A 23910-nucleotide genomic window follows, 5' to 3' on the forward strand; every position below is an offset into this window, starting at 1 on the left:
TCTATACACTTGGTCCACAGTGCTAGTCTTGGATCTGAACCCTGCTTGATAATTAGATAGGATTTCAGAGTCATCAATCCATATTAAAAGCCGATTTAAAATGTGTCTAGCAAAAATTTTCTGTAAAATATCGATTAAACTAATCGGTCTATAGTTCCCTGGATTGTAACGATCCCCTTTTTTATAAATAGTTATAATTTCCGCCCCTTTCCATGTTTCAGGGATCGGGGTGCCCAATAAAATTGAATTGCACAAGAAGTTTATATACGGGCTCCATACCTCCAAATTATGGGTGAACAAGTCGCCAGGTAACTTGTCCGGACCTGGAGCTTTCCCTGCCTTAACTGCTTTTATAGCACAGAGCGTTTCATTAATACTAAATTGCACCGGAGTTGTGCACTGAGTAAGAAACCCGGGGTCATTATATACACCAGAGGACCCTACTTGATCATACAAACCCACAAAATGGTCAAACCAAACCTTTTCATCCAGGAAGAAATCCCTATTGGAACAGCCTTTTTTGTTATTTTTGGCTATTAAATTCCAGAAAGTGCATTGATCATGTCTCCTAGCTGCACTCAAAAGGTCTTCCCAGTTTTGATCGTCCCATTCCCTTTTTGCATTAAACATAAGGGTTTTATAAGCTTTCCTACACTCTCTAACCCTCATCTGGTCTTTAGATTTCACTGCAGTTATTAGGTTCGATTTTGCTATACTGCATTGTTCGTTGTACCAGGGCGTTTCTAGTTCCAGTTGCCTATTTACATTAACTTTTTTAGTAGTACAACATTTACTCAGGAGGGGAGTTAGAGATTCCACTAGGTGATAATGCATTTCCAAAACCTCGTGGGATCCCAGCCTTGTGTTTGCATATTGGGGGACGATATCTGAGAAGATGTTATAAATTCCCATGAGTGTCTCTTCTTTTGCTAGAATGTGGGGCCATTTAATTGCCTTCCTATTGTTAGAAATAGCAACCTCAGCTACCCCGCTCTCATTTTCCATCCCGCAGTCTTGCATCAAAAAAGGGTCAGATAATAATCCTAACTGTAAGGGGAAGTGGTCACTTTCGGGTCTGTTCACAACCTTGAAGGCCAACAATAGGTACCAGAGGTTTATTGAAATTAACATAAAATCGATCAGGGATTTAGACAAACCTTTACTAAAAGTGGAATTGGCCGGTTTATCTGGGTTTAATCGACCATTACATGCCCGCAATCCATGCGATACAGTCAGTTCATAAATTTGCATAGCAGCCACTGAACATTTTACATGTTTTGTATTATCTAAGGGGGGGATGTCAAGCGCTCTATCTTCTGTTTCTAGTAATTTTTCGAGCCCAACTATGGGTTCGAACTGGCAGTTGAAGTCCCCTCCTATGTATATTTTGGAATCCGGCTCTATGTTAACTAAGTAAGAACTGAGTTGTTCAATAACCAATGATGCCTTATTTCGTGGGGAGGGTCTATTATAAACATTTATCATATATACATCTCCCATGTTTTTCGTGGTTATCTTAACACCTAGTAAGTCTTTAGAGGGAAAATACAGTGGTGATACAACAACGTCCAGGGAGATACTTGTCCATATTATTAGACCCCCAGAGGGTCTACCTCTTAATGATGGAATTGCCCCCTTGAAGAACGTTTTGAAGCCAAGTCTGTGTATAATATTGGTGGCCCATGTTTCCTGCATAAGTATGATGTCATGCTCCTCAATAAAGGAGCTCCAGTTTCTGTCGCACAGGTTCCTGGACAACCCAGCAATGTTCCATGACAAGATCTTTAAGTCACGCTTTGGCTTACAGGGTTCAAGGCCAATGGGTTCTCGATCAATTAAGTGGCTTGTAGCCGAGAGATGGCTCTCCTTGGGGACCTCCGGGATTGTCAGTGCGACTGCCTGAGACCAATGAACTTGGTTGTGCAAGGGACGTGGAAAGGAACCGTGGCCCCCAATGCTACCTTCAACGATTGCGGCTTTCCCTACCTGCAGATCCTTATAGAATGGGTGGGCAGGCGGACCTTTGGGTGCAACCTCTTTGTTTGTTTGTCAGTAACCCCACCATGACCAGTTCTTATCTGACCCTACGGTTAACGGTGGTATTCTTTCAAGTGGTGTCGGAGGGTCAAAAAAGGAATATTTGTTAGTCGTCATCCCATGTTGAAGTGGAACTCTGCTAATCTGTTCCCCTTGCATCGGGTAAAAATAACTAAGGTCGCAGGTCCCAATTCCTCTATTATTACTGCATGGCTGTTGGCTATAGACAAGTTGGGCAACAGAGGGGTCTTTAAAGTTCACCAGGATACAATCTCCTTCAATGTCTTTTAATCTTGTTCCCACCCAACTGACTCTTCGGACGTGGATAACCTGGCAGTTTACTGTGTAGGGCAGAGGTCTATTTTCTTTTAGCCAATACAAGGTCTTGTTTTTTAGCTCGTCGTATGACTCCCTTTTATTTGGTTTTAATTGTGGAACCCCGGTGAGAACTACCACATACGGTTGGCATCCTGGTGGAAGATGAGCATTGTAAGCCCTTTTGGGCTTATGCGGAACAGTGCTACAGTCAGATGTTTGGGCATTGATGTTATTGCAAGTGGCTGCAGCTTGCGTTCCCTTTGTTGGATTAACAGGTGCCTTAGTTTCCAGGGTGGTAGACTTTGATGTTTGTTTAATTTTACGTGGAGCCGGTTTTGGTGGATCAGCCGGTTTCGGTCTATCACTGGTTATTGAGTTTTTCGGGGACTCCATACCTGGTTCTTCCTGCACAGTATTTGACCTACTCGAGGCCACCTGCTTTTTTGAGTTCATAGCCCTGTCTTTCATAGCTGGACCAGGTTGATGTGCTGGTCTGGGTGACATTGGACTTTTTTCCGATCTTACAGATTCTTGATCAATCTTTGAGTGAAGTTTTACCAGCGTTTTCAGGGCGAAAAAATTATCCAAAGATGTTTGTTCGAATTTGTCCAAACGGTCCATTAGCCTTTCCAGTTTTACTGTTACTGGCTGTAGTAGTGATGTCATGAGTGAAAGAATTTCTTCCGTCAGCTTCCCTGGTGCCGGTTTTTCTACAGAGTTGTTGGCTGATTCTATAGTAACAACTGTGTCGGCATGCTCTCTTGTTTTATTATGCTCCATGGATTCTCCATGCTCATTCCTGTTGTTCATTAGATGGTTTGCTACTTTTTGGCTCTGGTCACCTACATTCATGAAGTTCTTACGTATTCTTTTTAGGGTTTTTAATCTATACGCTTTACGAGGGGTGACCAATCTTTTCCTTTTAGCAGCTGTTCGCCCTGTCATCTTAGGGGGTGATTTGAGGAGGTGGACTGAGGGAGCGTCATGTATCATTACTAAGGGTAAGGACAATGGTACTGAGGTTTGAGTGTTGTTTGTTTGAACGTTCGTAGGAGATTTTTGTAGGGGAGCCTGGTCAGATGTAATTTCATAAAAGTCACTAGCCCGTCGTGTGTCAAGGACACATGGTTGTGTATCACTAGGAATGGCAGCAGTGTTAGAGTCGGCTGGTATGAGGCTATTTGAGGGTGATTTAGCCTGTGCGAGGGACCCCATAGAGGATCGTCTATGAGCCAGATATTCCCGTGACAGTCTGCGTTCCGCTAGTATGATCTCCTTTTCTACCACTGATACCGCACGGGTTATGAAATTGTCCATAGTCCCTAACGTGGTGTTTCCCCCCTTACGTGAGGGACTCCCGTCTGAGCATACCCTGCCAACTTATGGCGGACAAAGTGGTACAAAAGGGGCCTGTGATGGACGGAGCATCTGAACCAATCAAACACTCACACCCAGTCAACAGATCTGGGTTTAATCCATGACGTTCTTTAGCCCATGTCTGAACTGGGGTGGCCGAGTGGGCTAAAGAACGGTGATGGATTAAACCCAGATCTCTTGACTGGGTGTGAGTGTTTGATTGGTTCAGATGCTCCGTCCATCACCACCCCCTTTTGTACCATTTTGTTCGCCATAAGTTGGCAGGGTATGCTCAGACGTGAGTCCCTTGCTCACTTTGCCACTGGATTCAAGCAAGCCGGGCTGAAGACGGCTGAAATGCCAGAAACCGGTCCTTCGGAAGCTTGTTTCCGGTCCAGGGAAGGCATGGCTTGGCAGTTCGGGCTGGACTGTTCCCATGAGGCACAGTGTCAGACTGATTTGCATATGGCTATGTCTGAACTGGGGTGGCAGAGTGGGCTAAAGAACGCTGATGGATTAAACCCAGATCTCTTGACTGGGTGTGAGTGTTTGATTGGTTCAGATGCTCCGTCCATCACCACCCCCTTTTATACCATTTTGTTCGCCATAAGTTGGCAGGGTATGCTCAGACGTGAGTCCCTTGCTCACTTTGCCACTGGATTCAAGCAAGCCGGGCTGAAGACGGCTGAAATGCCAGAAACCGGTCCTCTGAAGCTTGTTTCTGGTCCAGGGAAGGCATGGCTTGGCAGTTCGGGCTGGACTGTTCCCATGAGGCACAGGGTCAGACTGATTTGCATATGGCCATGTCTGAACTGGGGTGGCAGAGTGGGCTAAAGAACGGGGATGGATTAAACCCAGATCTCTTGACTGGGTGTGAGTGTTTGATTTGTTCAGATGCACCGTCCATCACCACCCCCTTTTGTACCATTTTGTTCGCCGTAAGTTGGCAGGGTATGCTCAGACGTGAGTCCCTTGCTCACTTTGCCACTAGATTCAAGCAAGCCGGGCTGCAGACGGCTGAAATGCCAGAAACCGGTCCTCGGAAGCTTGTTTCCGGTCCAGGGAAGGCATGGCTTGGCAGTTCAGGCTGGACTGTTCCCATGAGGCACAGGGTCAGACTGATTTGCATATGGCCATGTCTGAACTGGGGTGGCAGAGTGGGCTAAAGAACGCTGATGGATTAAACCCAGTTCTCTTGACTGGGTGTGAGTGTTTGATTGGTTCAGATGCTCCGTCCATCACCACCCCCTTTTGTACCATTTTGTTCGCCATAAGTTGGCAGGGTATGCTCAGACGTGAGTCCCTTGCTCACTTTGCCACTGGATTCAAGCAAGCCGGGCTGAAGACGGCTGAAATGCCAGAAACCGGTTCTCGGAAGCTTGTTTCCGGTCCAGGGAAGGCATGGCTTGGCAGTTTGGGCTGGACTGTTCCCATGAGGCACAGGGTCAGACTGATTTGCATATGGCCATGTCTGAACTGGGGTGGCAGAGTGGGCTAAAGAACGCTGATGGATTAAACCCAGATCGCTTGACTGGGTGTGAGTGTTTGATTGGTTCAGATGCTCCGTCCATCACCACCCCCTTTTGTACCATTTTGTTCGCCATAAGTTGGCAGGGTATGCTCAGACGTGAGTCCCTTGCTCACTTTGCCACTGGATTCAAGCAAGCCGGGCTGAAGACGGCTGAAATGCCAGAAACCGGTCCTCGGAAGCTTGTTTCCGGTCCAGGGAAGGCATGGCTTGGCAGTTTGGGCTGGACTGTTCCCATGAGGCACAGGGTCAGACTGATTTGCATATGGCCATGTCTGAACTAGGCTGGCAGAGTGGGCTAAAGAACGGTGATGGATTAAACCCAGATCTCTTGACTGGGTGTGAGTGTTTGATTGGTTCAGATGCTCCGTCCAGCACCACCCCCTTTTGTACCATTTTGTTCGCCATAAGTTTGTAGGGTATGCTCAGACGTGAGTCCCTTGCTCACTTTGCCACTGGATTCAAGCAAGCCGGGCTGAAGACGGCTGAAATGCCAGAAACCGGTCCTCGGAAGCTTGTTTCCGGTCCAGGAAAGGCATGGCTTGGCAGTTCGGGCTGGACTGTTCCCATGAGGCACAGGGTCAGACTGATTTGCATATGGCCATGTCTGAACTGGGGTGGCAGAGTGGGCTAAAGAACGCTGATGGATTAAACCCAGATCTCTTGACTGGGTGTGAGTGTTTGATTGGTTCAGATGCTCCGTCCATCACCACCCCCTTTTGTACCATTTTGTTCGCCATAAGTTGGCAGGGTATGCTCAGACGTGAGTCCCATGCTCACTTTGCCACTGGATTCAAGCAAGCCGGGCTGAAGACGGCTGAAATGCCAGAAACTAGTCCTCGGAAGCTTGTTTCCGGTCCAGGGAAGGCATGGCTTGGCAGTTCGGGCTGGACTGTTCCCATTAGGCACAGGGTCAGACTGATTTGCATATGGCCATGTCTGAACTGGGGTGGCAGAGTGGGCTAAAGAACGGTGATGGATTAAACCCAGATCTCTTGACTGGGTGTGAGTGTTTGATTGGTTCAGATGCTCCGTCCATCACCACCCCCTTTTGTACCATTTTGTTCGCCATAAGTTGGCAGGGTATGCTCAGACGTGAGTCCCTTGCTCACTTTGCCACTGGATTCAAGCAAGCCAGGCTGAAGATGGCTGAAATGCCAGAAACCGGTCCTCGGAAGCTTGTTTCCGGTCCAGGGAAGGCATGGCTTGGCAGTTCGGGCTGGACTGTTCCCATGAGGCACAGGGTGAGACTGATTTGCATATGGCCATGTCTGAACTGGGGTGGCAGAGTGGGCTAAAGAACGCTGATGGATTAAACCCAGATCTCTTGACTGGGTGTGAGTGTTTGATTGGTTCAGATGCTCCGTCCATCACCACCCCCTTTTGTACCATTTTGTTCGCCATAAGTTGGCAGGGTATGCTCAGACGTGAGTCCCTTGCTCACTTTGCCACTGGATTCAAGCAAGCCGGGCTGAAGACGGCTGAAATGCCAGAAACCGGTCCTCGGAAGCTTGTTTCTGGTCCAGGGAAGGCATGGCTTGGCAGTTCGGGCTGGACTGTTCCCATGAGGCACAGGGTCAGACTGATTTGCATATGGCCATGTCTGAACTGGGGTGGCAGAGTGGGCTAAAGAACGGGGATGGATTAAACCCAGATCTCTTGACTGGGTGTGAGTGTTTGATTTGTTCAGATGCTCCGGCCATCACCACCCCCTTTTGTACCATTTTGTTCACCATAAGTTGGCAGGGTATGCTCAGACGTGAGTCCCTTGCTCACTTTGCAACTAGATTCAAGCAAGCCGGGCTGAAGACGGCTGAAATGCCAGAAACCGGTCCTCGGAAGCTTGTTTCCGGTCCAGGGAAGGCATGGCTTGGCAGTTCGGGCTGGACTGTTTCCATGAGGCACAGGGTCAGACTGATTTGCATATGGCCATGTCTGAACTGGGGTGGCAGAGTGGGCTAAAGAACGCTGATGGATTAAACCCAGATATCTTGACTGGGTGTGAGTGTTTGATTGGTTCAGATGCTCCGTCCATCACCACCCCCTTTTGTACCATTTTGTTCGCCATAAGTTGGCAGGGTATGCTCAGACATGAGTCCCTTGCTCACTTTGCCACTGGATTCAAGCAAGCCGGGCTGAAGACGGCTGAAATACCAGAAACCAGTCCTCGGAAGCTTGTTTCCGGTCCAGGGAAGGCATGGCTTGGCAGTTCGGGCTGGACTGTTCCCATGAGGCACAGGGTCAGACTGATTTGCATATGGCCATGTCTGAACTGGGGTGGCAGAGTGGGCTAAAGAACGGTGATGGATTAAACCCAGATCTCTTGACTGGGTGTGAGTGTGTGATTGGTTCAGATGCTCCGTCCATCACCACCCCCTTTTGTACCATTTTGTTTGCCATAAGTTGGCAGGGTATGCTCAGACGTGAGTCCCTTGCTCACTTTGCCACTGGATTCAAGCAAGCCATTCTGAAGACGGCTGAAATGCCAGAAACCGCTCCTCGGAAGCTTGTTTCCGGTCCAGGGAAGGCATGGCTTGGCAGTTCGGGCTGGACTGTTACCATGTGGCACAGGGTCAGACTGATTTGCATATGGCCATGTCTGAACTGGGGTGGCAGAGTGGGCTAAAGAACGGTGATGGATTAAACCCAGATCTCTTGACTGGGTGTGAGTGTTTGATTGGTTCAGATGCTCCGTCCATCACCACCCCCTTTTGTACCATTTTGTTCGCCATAAGTTGGCAGGGTATGCTCAGACGTGAGTCCCTTGCTCACTTTGCCACTGGATTCAAGCAAGCCGGGCTGAAGACGGCTGAAATGCCAGAAACTTGTCCTCGGAAGCTTGATTCCGGTCCAGGGAAGGCATGGTTTGGCAGTTCGGGCTGGACTGTTCCCATGAGGCACAGGGTCAGACTGATTTGCATATGGCCATGTCTGAACTGGGGTGGCAGAGTGGGCTAAAGAACGCTGATGGATTAAACCCAGATCTCTTGACTGGGTGTGAGTGTTTGATTGGTTCAGATGCTCCGTCCATCACCACCCCCTTTTGTACCATTTTGTTCGCCATAAGTTGGCAGGGTATGCTCAGACGTGAGTCCCTTGCTCACTTTGCCACTGGATTCAAGCAAGCCGGGCTGAAGACGGCTGAAATGCCAGAAACCGGTCCTCGGAAACTTGTTTCTGGTCCAGGGAAGGCATGGCTTGGCAGTTCGGGCTGGACTGTTCCTATGAGGCACAGGGTCAGACTGATTTGCATATCTGAACTGGGGTGGCAGAGTGGGCTAAAGAACGGGGATGGATTAAACCCAGATCTCTTGACTGGGTGTGAGTGTTTGATTTGTTCAGATGCTCCATCCATCACCACCCCCTTTTGTACCATTTTGTTCGCCATAAGTTGGCAGGGTATGCACAGACGTGAGTCCCTTGCTCACTTTGCCACTGGATTCAAGCAAGCCGGGCTGAAGACGGCTGAAATGCCAGAAACCGGTCCTCGGAAGCTTGTTTCCGCTCCAGGGAAGGCATGGCTTGGCAGTTCGGGCTGGACTGTTCCCATGAGGCACAGGGTCAGACTGATTTGCATATGGCCATGTCTGAACTGGGGTGGCAGAGTGGGCTAAAGAACGGTGATGGATTAAACCCAGATCTCTTGACTGGGTGTGAGTGTTTGATTGGTTCAGATGCTCCGTCCATCACCACCCCCTTTTGTACCATTTTGTTCGCCATAAGTTGGCAGGGTATGCTCAGACGTGAGTCCCTTGCTCACTTTGCCACTGGATTCAAGCAAGCCGGGCTGAAGACGGCTGAAATGCCAGAAACCGGTCCTCGGAAACTTGTTTCTGGTCCAGGGAAGGCATGGCTTGGCAGTTCGGGCTGGACTGTTCCCATGAGGCACAGGGTCAGACTGATTTGCATATCTGAACTGGGGTGGCAGAGTGGGCTAAAGAACGGGGATGGATTAAACCCAGATCTCTTGACTGGGTGTGAGTGTTTGATTTGTTCAGATGCTCCATCCATCACCACCCCCTTTTGTACCATTTTGTTCGCCATAAGTTGGCAGGGTATGCACAGACGTGAGTCCCTTGCTCACTTTGCCACTGGATTCAAGCAAGCCGGGCTGAAGACGGCTGAAATGCCAGAAACCGGTCCTCGGAAGCTTGTTTCCGCTCCAGGGAAGGCATGGCTTGGCAGTTCGGGCTGGACTGTTCCCATGAGGCACAGGGTCAGACTGATTTGCATATGGCCATGTCTGAACTGGGGTGGCAGAGTGGGCTAAAGAACGGTGATGGATTAAACCCAGATCTCTTGACTGGGTGTGAGTGTTTGATTGGTTCAGATGCTCCGTCCATCACCACCCCCTTTTGTACCATTTTGTTCGCCATAAGTTGGCAGGATATGCTCAGACGTGAGTCCCTTGCTCACTTTGCCGCTGGATTCAAGCAAGCCGGGCTGAAGACGGCTGAAATGCCAGAAACCGGTCCTCAGAAGCTTGTTTCCGGTCCAGGGAAGGCATGGCTTGGCAGTTCGGGCTGGACTGTTCCCATGAGGCACAGGGTCAGACTGATTTGCATATGGCCATGTCTGAACTGGGGTGGCAGAGTGGGCTAAAGAACGCTGATGGATTAAACCCAGATCTCTTGACTGGGTGTGAGTGTTTGATTGGTTCAGATGCTCCGCCCATCACCACCCCCTTTTGTACCATTTTGTTCGCCATAAGTTGGCAGGGTATGCTCGGACGTGAGTCCCTTGCTCACTTTGCCACTGGATTCAAGCAAGCCGGGCTGAAGACGGCTGAAATGCCAGAAACCGGTCCTCAGAAGCTTGTTTCTGGTCCAGGGAAGGCATGGCTTGGCAGTTCGGGCTGGACTGTTCCCATGAGGCACAGGGTCAGACTGATTTGCATATGGCCATGTCTGAACTGGGGTGGCAGAGTGGGCTAAAGAACGGTGATGGATTAAACCCAGATATCTTGACTGGGTGTGAGTGTTTGATTGGTTCAGATGCTCCGTCCATCACCACCCCCTTTTGTACCATTTTGTTCGCCATAAGTTGGCAGGGTATGCTCAGACATGAGTCCCTTGCTCACTTTGCCACTGGATTCAAGCAAGCCGGGCTGAAGACGGCTGAAATACCAGAAACCAGTCCTCGGAAGCTTGTTTCCGGTCCAGGGAAGGCATGGCTTGGCAGTTCGGGCTGGACTGTTCCCATGAGGCACAGGGTCAGACTGATTTGCATATGGCCATGTCTGAACTGGGGTGGCAGAGTGGGCTAAAGAACGGTGATGGATTAAACCCAGATCTCTTGACTGGGTGTGAGTGTGTGATTGGTTCAGATGCTCCGTCCATCACCACCCCCTTTTGTACCATTTTGTTTGCCATAAGTTGGCAGGGTATGCTCAGACGTGAGTCCCTTGCTCACTTTGCCACTGGATTCAAGCAAGCCAGGCTGAAGACGGCTGAAATGCCAGAAACCGCTCCTCGGAAGCTTGTTTCCGGTCCAGGGAAGGCATGGCTTGGCAGTTCGGGCTGGACTGTTACCATGTGGCACAGGGTCAGACTGATTTGCATATGGCCATGTCTGAACTGGGGTGGCAGAGTGGGCTAAAGAACGGTGATGGATTAAACCCAGATCTCTTGACTGGGTGTGAGTGTTTGATTGGTTCAGATGCTCCGTCCATCACCACCCCCTTTTGTACCATTTTGTTCGCCATAAGTTGGCAGGGTATGCTCAGACGTGAGTCCCTTGCTCACTTTGCCACTGGATTCAAGCAAGCCGGGCTGAAGACGGCTGAAATGCCAGAAACTTGTCCTCGGAAGCTTGATTCCGGTCCAGGGAAGGCATGGCTTGGCAGTTCGGGCTGGACTGTTCCCATGAGGCACAGGGTCAGACTGATTTGCATATGGCCATGTCTGAACTGGGGTGGCAGAGTGGGCTAAAGAACGCTGATGGATTAAACCCAGATCTCTTGACTGGGTGTGAGTGTTTGATTGGTTCAGATGCTCCGTCCATCACCACCCCCTTTTGTACCATTTTGTTCGCCATAAGTTGGCAGGGTATGCTCAGACGTGAGTCCCTTGCTCACTTTGCCACTGGATTCAAGCAAGCCGGGCTGAAGACGGCTGAAATGCCAAAAACCGGTCCTCGGAAACTTGTTTCTGGTCCAGGGAAGGCATGGCTTGGCAGTTCGGGCTGGACTGTTCCCATGAGGCACAGGGTCAGACTGATTTGCATATCTGAACTGGGGTGGCAGAGTGGGCTAAAGAACGGGGATGGATTAAACCCAGATCTCTTGACTGGGTGTGAGTGTTTGATTTGTTCAGATGCTCCATCCATCACCACCCCCTTTTGTACCATTTTGTTCGACATAAGTTGGCAGGGTATGCACAGACGTGAGTCCCTTGCTCACTTTGCCACTGGATTCAAGCAAGCCGGGCTGAAGACGGCTGAAATGCCAGAAACCGGTCCTCGGAAGCTTGTTTCCGCTCCAGGGAAGGCATGGCTTGGCAGTTCGGGCTGGACTGTTCCCATGAGGCACAGGGTCAGACTGATTTGCATATGGCCATGTCTGAACTGGGGTGGCAGAGTGGGCTAAAGAACGGTGATGGATTAAACCCAGATCTCTTGACTGGGTGTGAGTGTTTGATTGGTTCAGATGCTCCGTCCATCACCACCCCCTTTTGTACCATTTTGTTCGCCATAAGTTGGCAGGGTATGCTCAGACGTGAGTCCCTTGCTCACTTTGCCACTGGATTCAAGCAAGCCGGGCTGAAGACGGCTGAAATGCCAGAAACCGGTCCTCAGAAGCTTGTTTCCGGTCCAGGGAAGGCATGGCTTGGCAGTTCGGGCTGGACTGTTCCCATGAGGCACAGGGTCAGACTGATTTGCATATGGCCATGTCTGAACTGGGGTGGCAGAGTGGGCTAAAGAACGCTGATGGATTAAACCCAGATCTCTTGACTGGGTGTGAGTGTTTGATTGGTTCAGATGCTCCGCCCATCACCACCCCCTTTTGTACCATTTTGTTCGCCATAAGTTGGCAGGGTATGCTCAGACGTGAGTCCCTTGCTCACTTTGCCACTGGATTCAAGCAAGCCGGGCTGAAGACGGCAGAAATGCCAGAAACCGGTCCTCAGAAGCTTGTTTCTGGTCCAGGTAAGGCATGGCTTGGCAGTTCGGGCTGGACTGTTCCCATGAGGCACAGGGTCAGACTGATTTGCATATGGCCATGTCTGAACTGGGGTGGCAGAGTGGGCTAAAGAACGGTGATGGATTAAACCCAGATCTCTTGACTGGGTGTGAGTGTTTGATTGGTTCAGATGCTCCGTCCATCACCACCCCCCTTTTGTACCATTTTGTTCGCCATAAGTTGGCAGGGTATGCTCAGACATGAGTCCCTTGCTCACTTTGCCACTGGATTCAAGCAAGCCGGGCTGAAGACGGCTGAAATGCCAGAAACCGGTCCTCGGAAGCTTCTTTCCGGTCCAGGGAAGGCATGGCTTGGCAGTTCGGGCTGGACTGTTCCCATGAGGCACAGGGTCAGATTGATTTGCATTTGGCTATGTCTGAACTGGGGTGGCAGAGTGGGCTAAAGAACGGTGATGGATTAAACCCAGATCTCTTGACTGGGTGTGAGTGTTTGATTGGTTCAGATGCTCCGTCCATCACCACCCCCTTTTGTACCATTTTGTTTGCCATAAGTTGGCAGGGTATGCTCAGACGTGATACCCTTGCTCACTTTGCCACTGGATTCAAGCAAGCCAGGCTGAAGACGGCTGAAATGCCAGAAACCGCTCCTCGGAAGCTTGTTTCCGGTCCAGGGAAGGCATGGCTTGGCAGTTCGGGCTGGACTGTTCCCATGTGGCACAGGGTCAGACTGATTTGCATATGGCCATGTCTGAACTGGGGTGGCAGAGTGGGCTAAAGAACGGTGATGGATTAAACCCAGATCTCTTGACTGGGTGTGAGTGTTTGATTGGTTCAGATGCTCCGTCCATCACCACCCCCTTTTGTATCATTTTGTTCGCCATAAGTTGGCAGGGTATGCTCAGACGTGAGTCCCTTGCTCACTTTGCCACTGGATTCAAGCAAGCCGGGCTGAAGACGGCAGAAATGCCAGAAACCGGTCCTCAGAAGCTTGTTTCTGGTCCAGGGAAGGCATGGCTTGGCAGTTCGGGCTGGACTGTTCCCATGTGGCACAGGGTCAGACTGATTTGCATATGGCCATGTCTGAACTGGGGTGGCAGAGTGGGCTAAAGAACGGTGATGGATTAAACCCAGATCTCTTGACTGGGTGTGAGTGTTTGATTGGTTCAGATGCTCCGTCCATCACCACCCCCTTTTGTATCATTTTGTTCGCCATAAATTGGCAGGGTATGCTCAGACGTGAGTCCCTTGCTCACTTTGCCACTGGATTCAAGCAAGCCGGGCTGAAGACGGCTGAAATGCCAGAAACCGGTCCTCAGAAGCTTGTTTCTGGTCCAGGGAAGGCATGGCTTGGCAGTTCGGGCTGGACTGTTCCCATGAGGCACAGGGTCAGACTGATTTGCATATGGCCATGTCTGAACTGGGGTGGCAGAGTGGGCTAAAGAACGGTGATGGATTAAACCCAGATCTCTTGACTGGGTGTGAGTGTTTGATTGGTTCAGATGCTCCGTCCATCACCACCCCCTTTTGTACCATTTTGTTCGCCATAAGTTGGCAGGGTATGCTCAGACATGAGTCCCTTGCTCACTTTGCTACTGGATTCAAGCAAGCCGGGCTGAAGACGGCTGAAATGCCAGAAACCGGTCCTCGGAAGCTTCTTTCCGGTCCAGGGAAGGCATGGCTTGGCAGTTCGGGCTGGACTGTTCCCATGAGGCACAGGGTCAGATTGATTTGCATTTGGCTATGTCTGAACTGGGGTGGCAGAGTGGGCTAAAGAACGGTGATGGATTAAACCCAGATCTCTTGACTGGGTGTGAGTGTTTGATTGGTTCAGATGCTCCGTCCATCACCACCCCCTTTTGTACCATTTTGTTTGCCATAAGTTGGCAGGGTATGCTCAGACGTGATACCCTTGCTCACTTTGCCACTGAATTCAAGCAAGCCAGGCTGAAGACGGCTGAAATGCCAGAAACCGCTCCTCAGAAGCTTGTTTCCGGTCCAGGGAAGGCATGGCTTGGCAGTTCGGGCTGGACTGTTCCCATGTGGCACAGGGTCAGACTGATTTGCATATGGCCATGTCTGAACTGGGGTGGCAGAGTGGGCTAAAGAACGGTGATGGATTAAACCCAGATCTCTTGACTGGGTGTGAGTGTTTGATTGGTTCATATGCTCCGTCCATCACCACCCCCTTTTGTATCATTTTGTTCGCCATAAGTTGGCAGGGTATGCTCAGACGTGAGTCCCTTGCTCACTTTGCCACTGGATTCAAGCAAGCCGGGCTGAAGACGGCTGAAATGCCAGAAACCGGTCCTCGGAAGCTTGTTTCCGGTCCAGGGAAGGCATGGCTTGGCAGTTCGGGCTGGACTGTTCCCATGAGGCACAGGGTCAGACTGATTTGCATATGGCCATGTCTGAACTGGGGTGGCAGAGTGGGCTAAAGAACGGTGATGGATTAAACCCAGATCTCTTGACTGTGTGTGAGTGTTTGATTGGTTCAGATGCTCCGTCCATCACCACCCCCTTTTGTACCATTTTGTTCGCCATAAGTTGGCAGGGTATGCTCAGACATGAGTCCCTTGCTCACTTTGCCACTGGATTCAAGCAAGCCGGGCTGAAGACGGCTGAAATGCCAGAAACCGGTCCTCGGAAGCTTCTTTCCGGTCCAGGGAAGGCATGGCTTGGCAGTTCGGGCTGGACTGTTCCCATGAGGCACAGGGTCAGATTGATTTGCATTTGGCTATGTCTGAACTGGGGTGGCAGAGTGGGCTAAAGAACGGTGATGGATTAAACCCAGATCTCTTGACTGGGTGTGAGTGTTTGATTGGTTCAGATGCTCCGTCCATCACCACCCCCTTTTGTACCATTTTGTTTGCCATAAGTTGGCAGGGTATGCTCAGACGTGATACCCTTGCTCACTTTGCCACTGGATTCAAGCAAGCCAGGCTGAAAACGGCTGAAATGCCAGAAACCGCTCCTCGGAAGCTTGTTTCCCATCCAGGGAAGGCATGGCTTGGCAGTTCGGGCTGGACTGTTCCCATGTGGCACAGGGTCAGACTGATTTGCATATGGCCATGTCTGAACTGGGGTGGCAGAGTGGGCTAAAGAACAGTGATGGATTAAACCCAGATCTCTTGACTGGGTGTGAGTGTTTGATTGGTTCAGATGCTCCGTCCATCACCACCCCCTTTTGTATCATTTTGTTCGCCATAAGTTGGCAGGGTATGCTCAGACGTGAGTCCCTTGCTCACTTTGCCACTGGATTCAAGCAAGCCGGGCTGAAGACGGCTGAAATGCCAGAAACCGGTCCTCGGAAGCTTGTTTCCGGTCCAGGGAAGGCATGGCTTGGCAGTTCGGGCTGGACTGTTCCCATGAGGCACAGGGTCAGACTGATTTGCATATGACCATGTCTGAACTGGGGTGGCAGAGTGGGCTAAAGAACGGTGATGGAGTAAACCCAGATCTCTTGACTGGGTGTGAGTGTTTGATTGGTTCAGGTGCTCCGTCCATCACCACCCCCTTTTGTTCCATTTTGTTTGCCATAAGTTGGCAGGGTATGCTCAGACGTGAGTCCCTTGCTCACTTTGCCACTGGATTCATGCTAGCCGGGCTGAAGGCGGCTGAATTGCCAGAAACCGGTCCTCGGAAGCTTGTTTCCGGTCCAGGGAAGGCATGGCTTGGCAGTTCGGGCTGGACTGTTCCCATGAGGCACAGGGTCAGACTGATTTGCATATGGCCATGTCTGAACTGGGGTGGCAGAGTGAGCTAAAGAACGGTGATGGATTAAACCCAGATCTCTTGACTGGGTGTGAGTGTTTGATTGGTTCAGATGCTCCGTCCATTACCACCCCCTTTTGTACCGCTTTTTAAATAAAGCAGTTTTTTATTGCACCCCTTGTTCCTTAAGTGCTTCGCTGCGGCCGGAATTCCCCCGCAGTGCTGAGGAATTCCACACGTGGGCGGTTCGGACGGCCCCAGGCCGTCCTCCGCACACGGCCAGTGTGACGTCAGACCGCCGGGGCCAGCCGACGCATGGAAGAGGTTAAAGGAAAACGGGATGTATTTAAAAAAGAAAAATGAAACGTTTCAGTTCCATTTTTAAAGAGTAGGCAGTGGGACCACTGCCTGCTCTTAAAAATAATTTTCGCGGCCAGTCACTAAGGGGAAGTGGTCCCCTGGGGAACCCTTCCAGTTTGCAAGTGGCTTACCACCATTTTGAAATAGGTGGTAAACTGAGAGTGTTTTGTGACCTGGAATTGCGGTTGCAAAACAAATATACATAGAAGTGCGACTCACTATTAGGAAGGGATGCCCTTGGATCGCCCCTTCCTAATAACGAGTCGCAAAACCTATTTTGAGTGTCGGTATTAGGCTACTGACTCGGAAAATAGGATTTGTACATGGCACAGACCTATTTTGCTGTCACAAACAGCCCTATTTCCCGTTTGCAACCCCAAAAAACGATCGTACATTTGGCCCTAAGTATATGGAACACACTCACTGCAAATACGATTCGCTTCAACTCTGCAGAAGTGCAGAGTCCAAAGCCAATCTTGCTTGACTAGGTATTGCACTTTAACAAGTCGCAAGAGTCCCTTTGAATAGAATTAGTCAGTAAAGCATTCTATGTAGCTCTCCTTGAATTGGCATGTGATAACATATGAGATGACCTTTAGAGGTGTTTATCTCTCCAACGTTTCAATTCTCCAAATAAATATATCATAGTTCCAACAGTGTATGCTGTAACAGTGTATGCTGACACATATGTTGTTATTAATAATTATTGCACATGTGAAACGGGACTATCTGCAGGTCAGATAACGTGGAATGCTAAATGTTCACATAGCCTCATTTTGTGAATCAGGGACTGCCATGTCTGTTTCCACATTTTACTTTTTAATGGACCTAATTGGAACTTAGTTACAGAACACGTTGTGCATTGGATACTTTGAGATTTGAATAACTTCTTCAGAATACTTTATAATTAGAGTTTCTGTGCTTTTGGTGATGCTTTGAAGAATATTTTTCGTTGTTAGGTCTGGCGACAGACTGGATTCTACCCATCAGAGCCTGTTTTCGTGCCACTACCAGATGCTACAGAAGAAGATGAAGGAGTTATTCTGTCTGTTGTCATTACACCGAACCAGGTGATTACAATTTTTTTTTCACTTTCACCTAGTACTGTATATTATACAATAAAATTGGAAACCACTTTTTTATTAAATAAAAAAATATTATAAATGTGCTTCGCATGTATATATTTTAATACCTCATGACTGAATTTTTTGTTGTTGTCAGAATTAGAATTTTTTCTGCACATCGTCCAAAATTAAAGTTATTTGTCTATGAAATAATCCACACAAAATTACAATGATATTATTTATTTTCTTTCTTTGTCAGGGATTAGCTACTTGCAGCTTTCATTACTCTTTAGGCGGCGGTAGTGTCCATAAAAATTGCTATATGATAATGTCTGTGCAAAGGTAAACTGATAAGATTTCTGAGAACACGGGCAAGTACAGCCAGTGTACAGAAGAATCATGATGCAACACATTGCTGTGTTGTTGGCAGAGATGAGATATAATAAAGATAGGTTTAGCTTAGAGGTCTTGAAGCCTTGCTGATGGTGAAGCTCAGTGGTAAGGAAGACTGGCCGGCTAGCAGAAGGTATAGGGTTTTATGGCAAGCAGTGGCGGCTGCCACCAATTAAAACCGTTAGGGCACCAGGGGCGGGGGAGAGGAGAGGTTGGAAAATTAAAAAAATAGAATAAAAACCACATACCTGCCACTCCACTCTGCTCCCGCTGTCGGCCGCCTTGTTCCTCCTACTCCTCGCAACCCGGAAGTGGATGGGCCTAAGAGCACAGGCTCCGTACCCAATCCAGACGCTGCTCTCTCGCACGAGAGCAGCGCCAGGATTGGTCTGAGCGGCCTTGTTTGCCGCTCAGGTGGTGCCTGGGAGCCTGTGGGGTTTCTCCAACTTGGCTGTTCAATACAGCCAGGTTGGAGAAACCTAGGCATATGTATTTGGACAACCTGAAACGGACGGCCAAACACATATGCGCACTTATAAGTGCAAAGTACTCCTCCATGCCCTGGCCCCGCCCTGCCCTTCCTGTCGGACGTACGTAACTCTGACAGAAATAAATTAAACGATAATAACAACATGTTATTATCGTTTTATTTACCGTCTGCTGGCAGTGGGACGGGCATTCCAATATACAAAGAATACAGAAAGTAGCCAGGAACAGAAAATGTAGACTCCCAGGAAGATCAATTAAAGGCAAGACCAGGTAGGAATCAGGAGCCGAGACAACAAGAAACAGTATTTTCAGAAGTTAAGGAGCTCCATGGAGGAACAGCAATAGATTTCTAGGATTTTGATGATCCCAGTAGTGAAGTGAGAATAAGGAGTTACCTCGTTATTAGTTCTTCTAATTCCTGCACATGCTTATGGCCTAGTGAATGCTCTGGCAGCAGCCAATGATAGTCAGGGCATGTGCGGGGTCTTATTTACAATATTTTGCCGTAGGGCAGCACCTCAGGCCTTCCTGCTGCACTGCCCTACTGCAAAAGAAAAGGACAGGAATGTGCTTATCTATCAGATACGACGCATTCCAGTCCTTTTCCCCTGCGCTGGCGCACAATGGGTTGCCAGGCACCAACGCAGGTACCTTTGTCCCATGGTGCAAGGGTGCCTGCGTTGCAGGGATGATTGTTTTTGTGCAGGAAGGGGAACCTTCCAGTACCAAAACAATCACAAGAGGCTTTTTCCTCCTTCTGTGTGTGCTCTGCAGCACACATAGAAAAAGGAAAAAAGAGGAGAAATAAAGTTATTTCGCTGCCTCAGAGTTACGCTTCCTCGTAAATCTGGGGGAGTGTTAAGAAGACATGGGTGTTGTTGGGAACGCCCTCAGCAACACCCATTGTACGCCACTTTAACACAGAAAACTGCGTTAAAGGGAACGATATTTACAAGGCTGCATTAAGCCATGCAAAGTGGCTTAGTCCTTCCCGGGTAAATATGAAGCAGGCCCCTACGCCTCCAGAGCATCGCAAAAAGTGACGCTTCCATGGCGCAGTCTCATTGTAAAAGAGGCTTGCAGTCTGCAGAAAAACGGCATCCTGTTCTCAAGGCTTCATAACTTATGAGCATTCCAACAATGTATACCTTCATTGATGGATGTAGGGGCATTTCTTGGGCCCTGACATAGAGATATCTTAAATACAATTTGCCTGATCCATAAAGCCTTCTGCGTCACTGCCATATTTTCACTAGTCGCCGTAAACTCTATGCTTCTTTGTGCTATCTTCACTTACAGTATTGCCTTCATTTGGAGTTCCTTGCTTTCAGAAAGCTCGTTGGGGCAAGTGGCCCTTTTCTATCCTGGGTGCTTAAATATTGGAGTGCCCTTCCCTGTACAAAGGCACAATTTAACATTGTTTCAGAGATGAACTTAAACTCCACCTGCAAGTAGCTTATAATTACTCAGATACTATTTATGTTTTTTTTGTTTTATTTTTAAATTTCAGACTAATCGCACCTTTCTTCTCCTGCTGGATGCCAAGACCTTCTCGGAAATAGGCCGAGCAGAAGTGCCAGTGCAGATACCCTGTGGCTTCCATGGAGTTTTTGCAGCCATTTGAAAGAATATCTTGGAAAGCGGTTAAAATACGTATTATATACATATCATATGCAATATTTATTATATGGAAACCTAAATGTAGAGAATATTTTTTTTTAAGAAAAATAAAGTGCCTACTTTCCTTTATGAATATCATGTTTTATTTATCTTCTAAAAACGTTAGTGCTGGCTAGAAGATATCTGTGTGATACACTCCTGAGCTTTTAGTGACAAGAAGCACTATAGAAATCATCAGTATTTTGTAACAAAGCAGGAAAAGAATGGATAAACACTTAAGATTTGGGGCAAGTGTACTGAACCAGTTTTGTGTCCAAAGCAACTAGACACCACCAATCCACTATCACCAAGAAATATGCACTAACTCTTTTGAGAAATCTCATGTCTTTCTCTAATATTGTCCAGTAGCTATGCCCTTCAATAATAAGCATTTTTATGGTTGCAAACACTATTTCCATTTGTGACAGCAAAAAATAATTTTCAAATGTAGTAATCCTATTTTAAAAGTCAGAAAATGTGAAAGGTATCTGGTTAGTGCGTTTTTTTAGATGGCCCTTCCAAATTCCGTATGGGTATGCTATGCGTCAAACTTTCAGAAATTGATAAGCCGTGAAGAGTTGTTCAAACTGCTTTTTATTTGATGAGTCACAGATGAAATCAAATCCATGAGGGAAACTCAAAAGTTGCTTCACAAACAGCAAAAATAATCAACAAGATGAATTCTCCCAATGTATTTTGGGCTTTTTCACTAGCCCTTCGTCAGGGGAATCTAAAAACATTAACATCTGAATCAATAACTACTAATGAATCATACAGTCTCAAAATTAAGTAAAGGAGAAGAACTCATTGTCGGGCAGGCCAAATGTACTGAATATAAATAAGCTCTGGACGTGAAAACATGACCTGAAGTGACCAAAAGTGCTGAACAGGAAAGTATGAATGCACAATGAAAGAGGCTAAAATAGATGTTGTGACAAGGCTGTGAATGAAAGAAACCGGCGTGCCATGACATGCTAACAACAAAAGTGCTGCCAAAGTGCACCATGCCCAACTCAAAAATAAGCGAAAGTGTGAAAAAACTAAAAGAAAAAGTCAGCATACCTTTAGCGATAACCTCAAAACGACCAACACCATTTCAAAGCACTCTCAACTGTAATATAAATTACGTAATCAACATATGAAAACCGAGAGTCTTCGTGCAAAGAAGTAATGGGCTAGTGACATACTGATGCCTTAGCGAATGGTGGACTGAGCATTAGAGCAGAATAAGGACTTAGGGCCATATGTATCAAGGCAAGTGGCGATTGCAAACGCAGAAATTTGCAGAATTTCAGCGTTTGCGATCACAATTTGGCCTAGTGCTATGTATGACAGCAGAACTGTCTCGCAAATTAAGGAATTGCAAAATTTGCGATTCCTTATTTTGCGAATGCATTTAGGGAATCGCAAGTTGTGATTCCTTAAATGGAATGTATGAAGCACCCAAGTTGTGCGAATATGGCATAAGGAATCGCAAATTACCACCAACTACAGATTAGTGGTAATTTGCGATTTCTTTTAAAAATTCACATTTTTGCATTTCTCAAAGTGGCATGTGACAGCAAGACAATCTTCAGCTGCTCGTAACGCTCTGACATTTAAGCGCTGTGCTGTATTTTTAAAAGCCCCGTTTTTGTATTTTAGTTACGTTTACTTTTATCGTTCGCCCTGTTTTTAATTATCTCCACATTCTTGCACCTTTATTGTGCCCCACACCGCGGTTTCAGCTGCTCTCCTTCGCGCTCCCTGGGAGTCTCCTCCCCACCTGGGGGTTTGAAGGGGACGCCGGCCGGACACCATTGTAGGTTAGCGCTCTAGCAGTCAGGTTGACTGGCTGAAGCCCTACTCAAACGTGAATATGCAGGCGCACGGCGCATGCGCACGGCGTGTGTGCCGTAGTAACGCCGGAGTCACGCCAGAGTCCAGCCCGTCTGCACCCGTCCTCGCTAAGGACGTGCTGGACGAAGGGGCGATCGACTCAACTATGAACATACACGGCTGTTTCAGGTACACTAATCTTGTCTTGCAGAATTTTAAACCCGCTCGGATGTCGTGCCACTATTTGCTGCCCCCGAGGCTTCCCTAAATTCGCCAGCTTGTAGGTGCTTTAGGACATGTTGCACGGGAGCTGTACCGCCTCCCAGACCCCTTAATGCAGGCACTACTGGCAAATCTGTGCCTAGTACAAGTAAGGACTATGGCTTTCTGATCAATGCGAGATCCTTGATAAAGAACAACGTGTCTTTTAAGGATTTCGTTTTGGATAGAAGACCCTCCTGGGTCTTCATTACAGAAACCTGGGCAAAATATTCTTCGGGTCCTGATTTGGTTGAGGGAATACCGGAGGGCTATACTCTACTTAGGCAGGATAGAGTGGGCCGTATAGGTGGAGGATTGGGTATTTTGTATAGGGATTCTCATTTCTGTCGTATTACCCCTTTATCAACCCCCCAAGATGTTTTTCAGGCTCTCCATTTCTCTATTAGTGCATCATATGCTGTCCCTTTCACGGGCATTCTTATATATAGACCCCCTGGGCCCAGAGCTGATTTTGGACAGCACCTGCTCAGTATTTTAGAACCTTATTTCGGTTGTGAGCATGTAACAGTTTTGGGAGACATGAATTTCCATTTAGAAAACCTTGAGGCGAGTGAAACTCTCTCTCTCCTTGATACTCTATCTGCTTGTGGCCTGCAGCAGTTAGTTAAGGGCTCTACCCACCAGGTGGGCCATACGCTGGATGGGTTTTTTTCGAATGATGGCCGGTTGACCACCGATGTCCCCATCCCGCTCACCTGGTCTGATCACTTTGCAGTCCCCTTATTTTTGGAAGTTACGTCTACAAACACGATCCCGAAGGGCCCCAGTAAAATGGAATTTAGGCGAAACCTTAAAAATATAACTAATGACTCACTGGCTCCCCTAATTCCTCTTACGGCCATCTCTATGGACGAGGATGTGGTTTCAGCGGTGTGTATGCTAGAAAGCGCCATCGCAGTGGCTATCGATGACCTGGCACCTGCCTCCCTTCGTTATTCTGCCAGAAAAAGGCCGTCTGCCCCTTGGTTCTCGCAGTCATTGAGAAGCTTAAGACAGGGTTGTAGGAAGCAGGAACGTCGTTGGAGGGTTAGCTGGGACGCACAGGATAGGGAAACCCATAACATTCTTCTGAGGGAATATAAGGCAGAGATCATGAGAGTAAAGCAGGAATACTTCTCGAATCTTACTACCACTCTTACATCGCCGAAAGAGCTGTTTAAGATAGTCGACTCGTTAACTACCCTGCAGACCCCGGACCTCATCACCGGTACCCAGCAGCTCTGTGATGATATTGCCCTCTATTTTCACACAAAAATTGTCGACATTGTTTCGGCCCTAGAGCTACAAAGGGCTTCAATAGCTCCCTCCCCCTCTCAATCTATTCCCCCCCAGTATTTGACGGACCTTCATCTTCAGTCTGTCTTTCTAGTTTTCCCCCTCTTTCCCTACACGAACTGGACGTCCTTATTACTAAGACTACATCGGGGTCCCCTCTTGATCCTTGCCCTCTTAAGCTCCTCAAACAATGTAAGGAGACTCTCCTGCCCCCTCTATTGGAGATTATGAACCGGGCAATGCGAGATGGTATCTTTCCCTCGCAGTGGAAGAGAGCAGTGGTCAAACCCCTGCTGAAAAAGCCTACCCTTGATCCGGAGGTTCTCAAAAATTTTCGCCCCATTTCGCTGCTCCCTGCTCCTGCAAAGATGCTGGAAACCCATCTTAATCAGCATCTTGCATCCTTTCTGGAAACCTCTGGTCTTTTACATCATTCGCAGCATGGATTTCGGAGAGGCCATAGTACGGAATCCGCCCTTA

The 23910-nt window shown here is 48.3% G+C and overlaps 1 protein-coding gene across 2 annotated transcripts in view; it reads left to right on the forward strand.

Annotated features, from left to right (window-relative positions):
- The window catches only part of LOC144823467 (carotenoid-cleaving dioxygenase, mitochondrial-like), a 742462-nt gene extending 722332 nt beyond the window's left edge, over positions 1-20130 (forward strand). For both annotated transcript variants that reach the window (XM_078682002.1, XM_078682003.1), the window contains 2 exons: positions 17410-17520; positions 19907-20130. In XM_078682002.1, coding sequence (XP_078538128.1) covers positions 17410-17520; positions 19907-20020 — 225 coding nt within the window. In that variant the 3' untranslated portion in view covers positions 20021-20130. The remainder of the gene's footprint in view (positions 1-17409; positions 17521-19906) is intronic.
- Positions 20131-23910: the final 3780 nt, after the last annotated feature.

Source organism: Lissotriton helveticus, chromosome 3_1 (assembly GCF_964261635.1).
Source record: "Lissotriton helveticus chromosome 3_1, aLisHel1.1, whole genome shotgun sequence".
In the NCBI taxonomy this organism is placed as follows: Eukaryota; Metazoa; Chordata; class Amphibia; order Caudata; family Salamandridae; genus Lissotriton; species Lissotriton helveticus.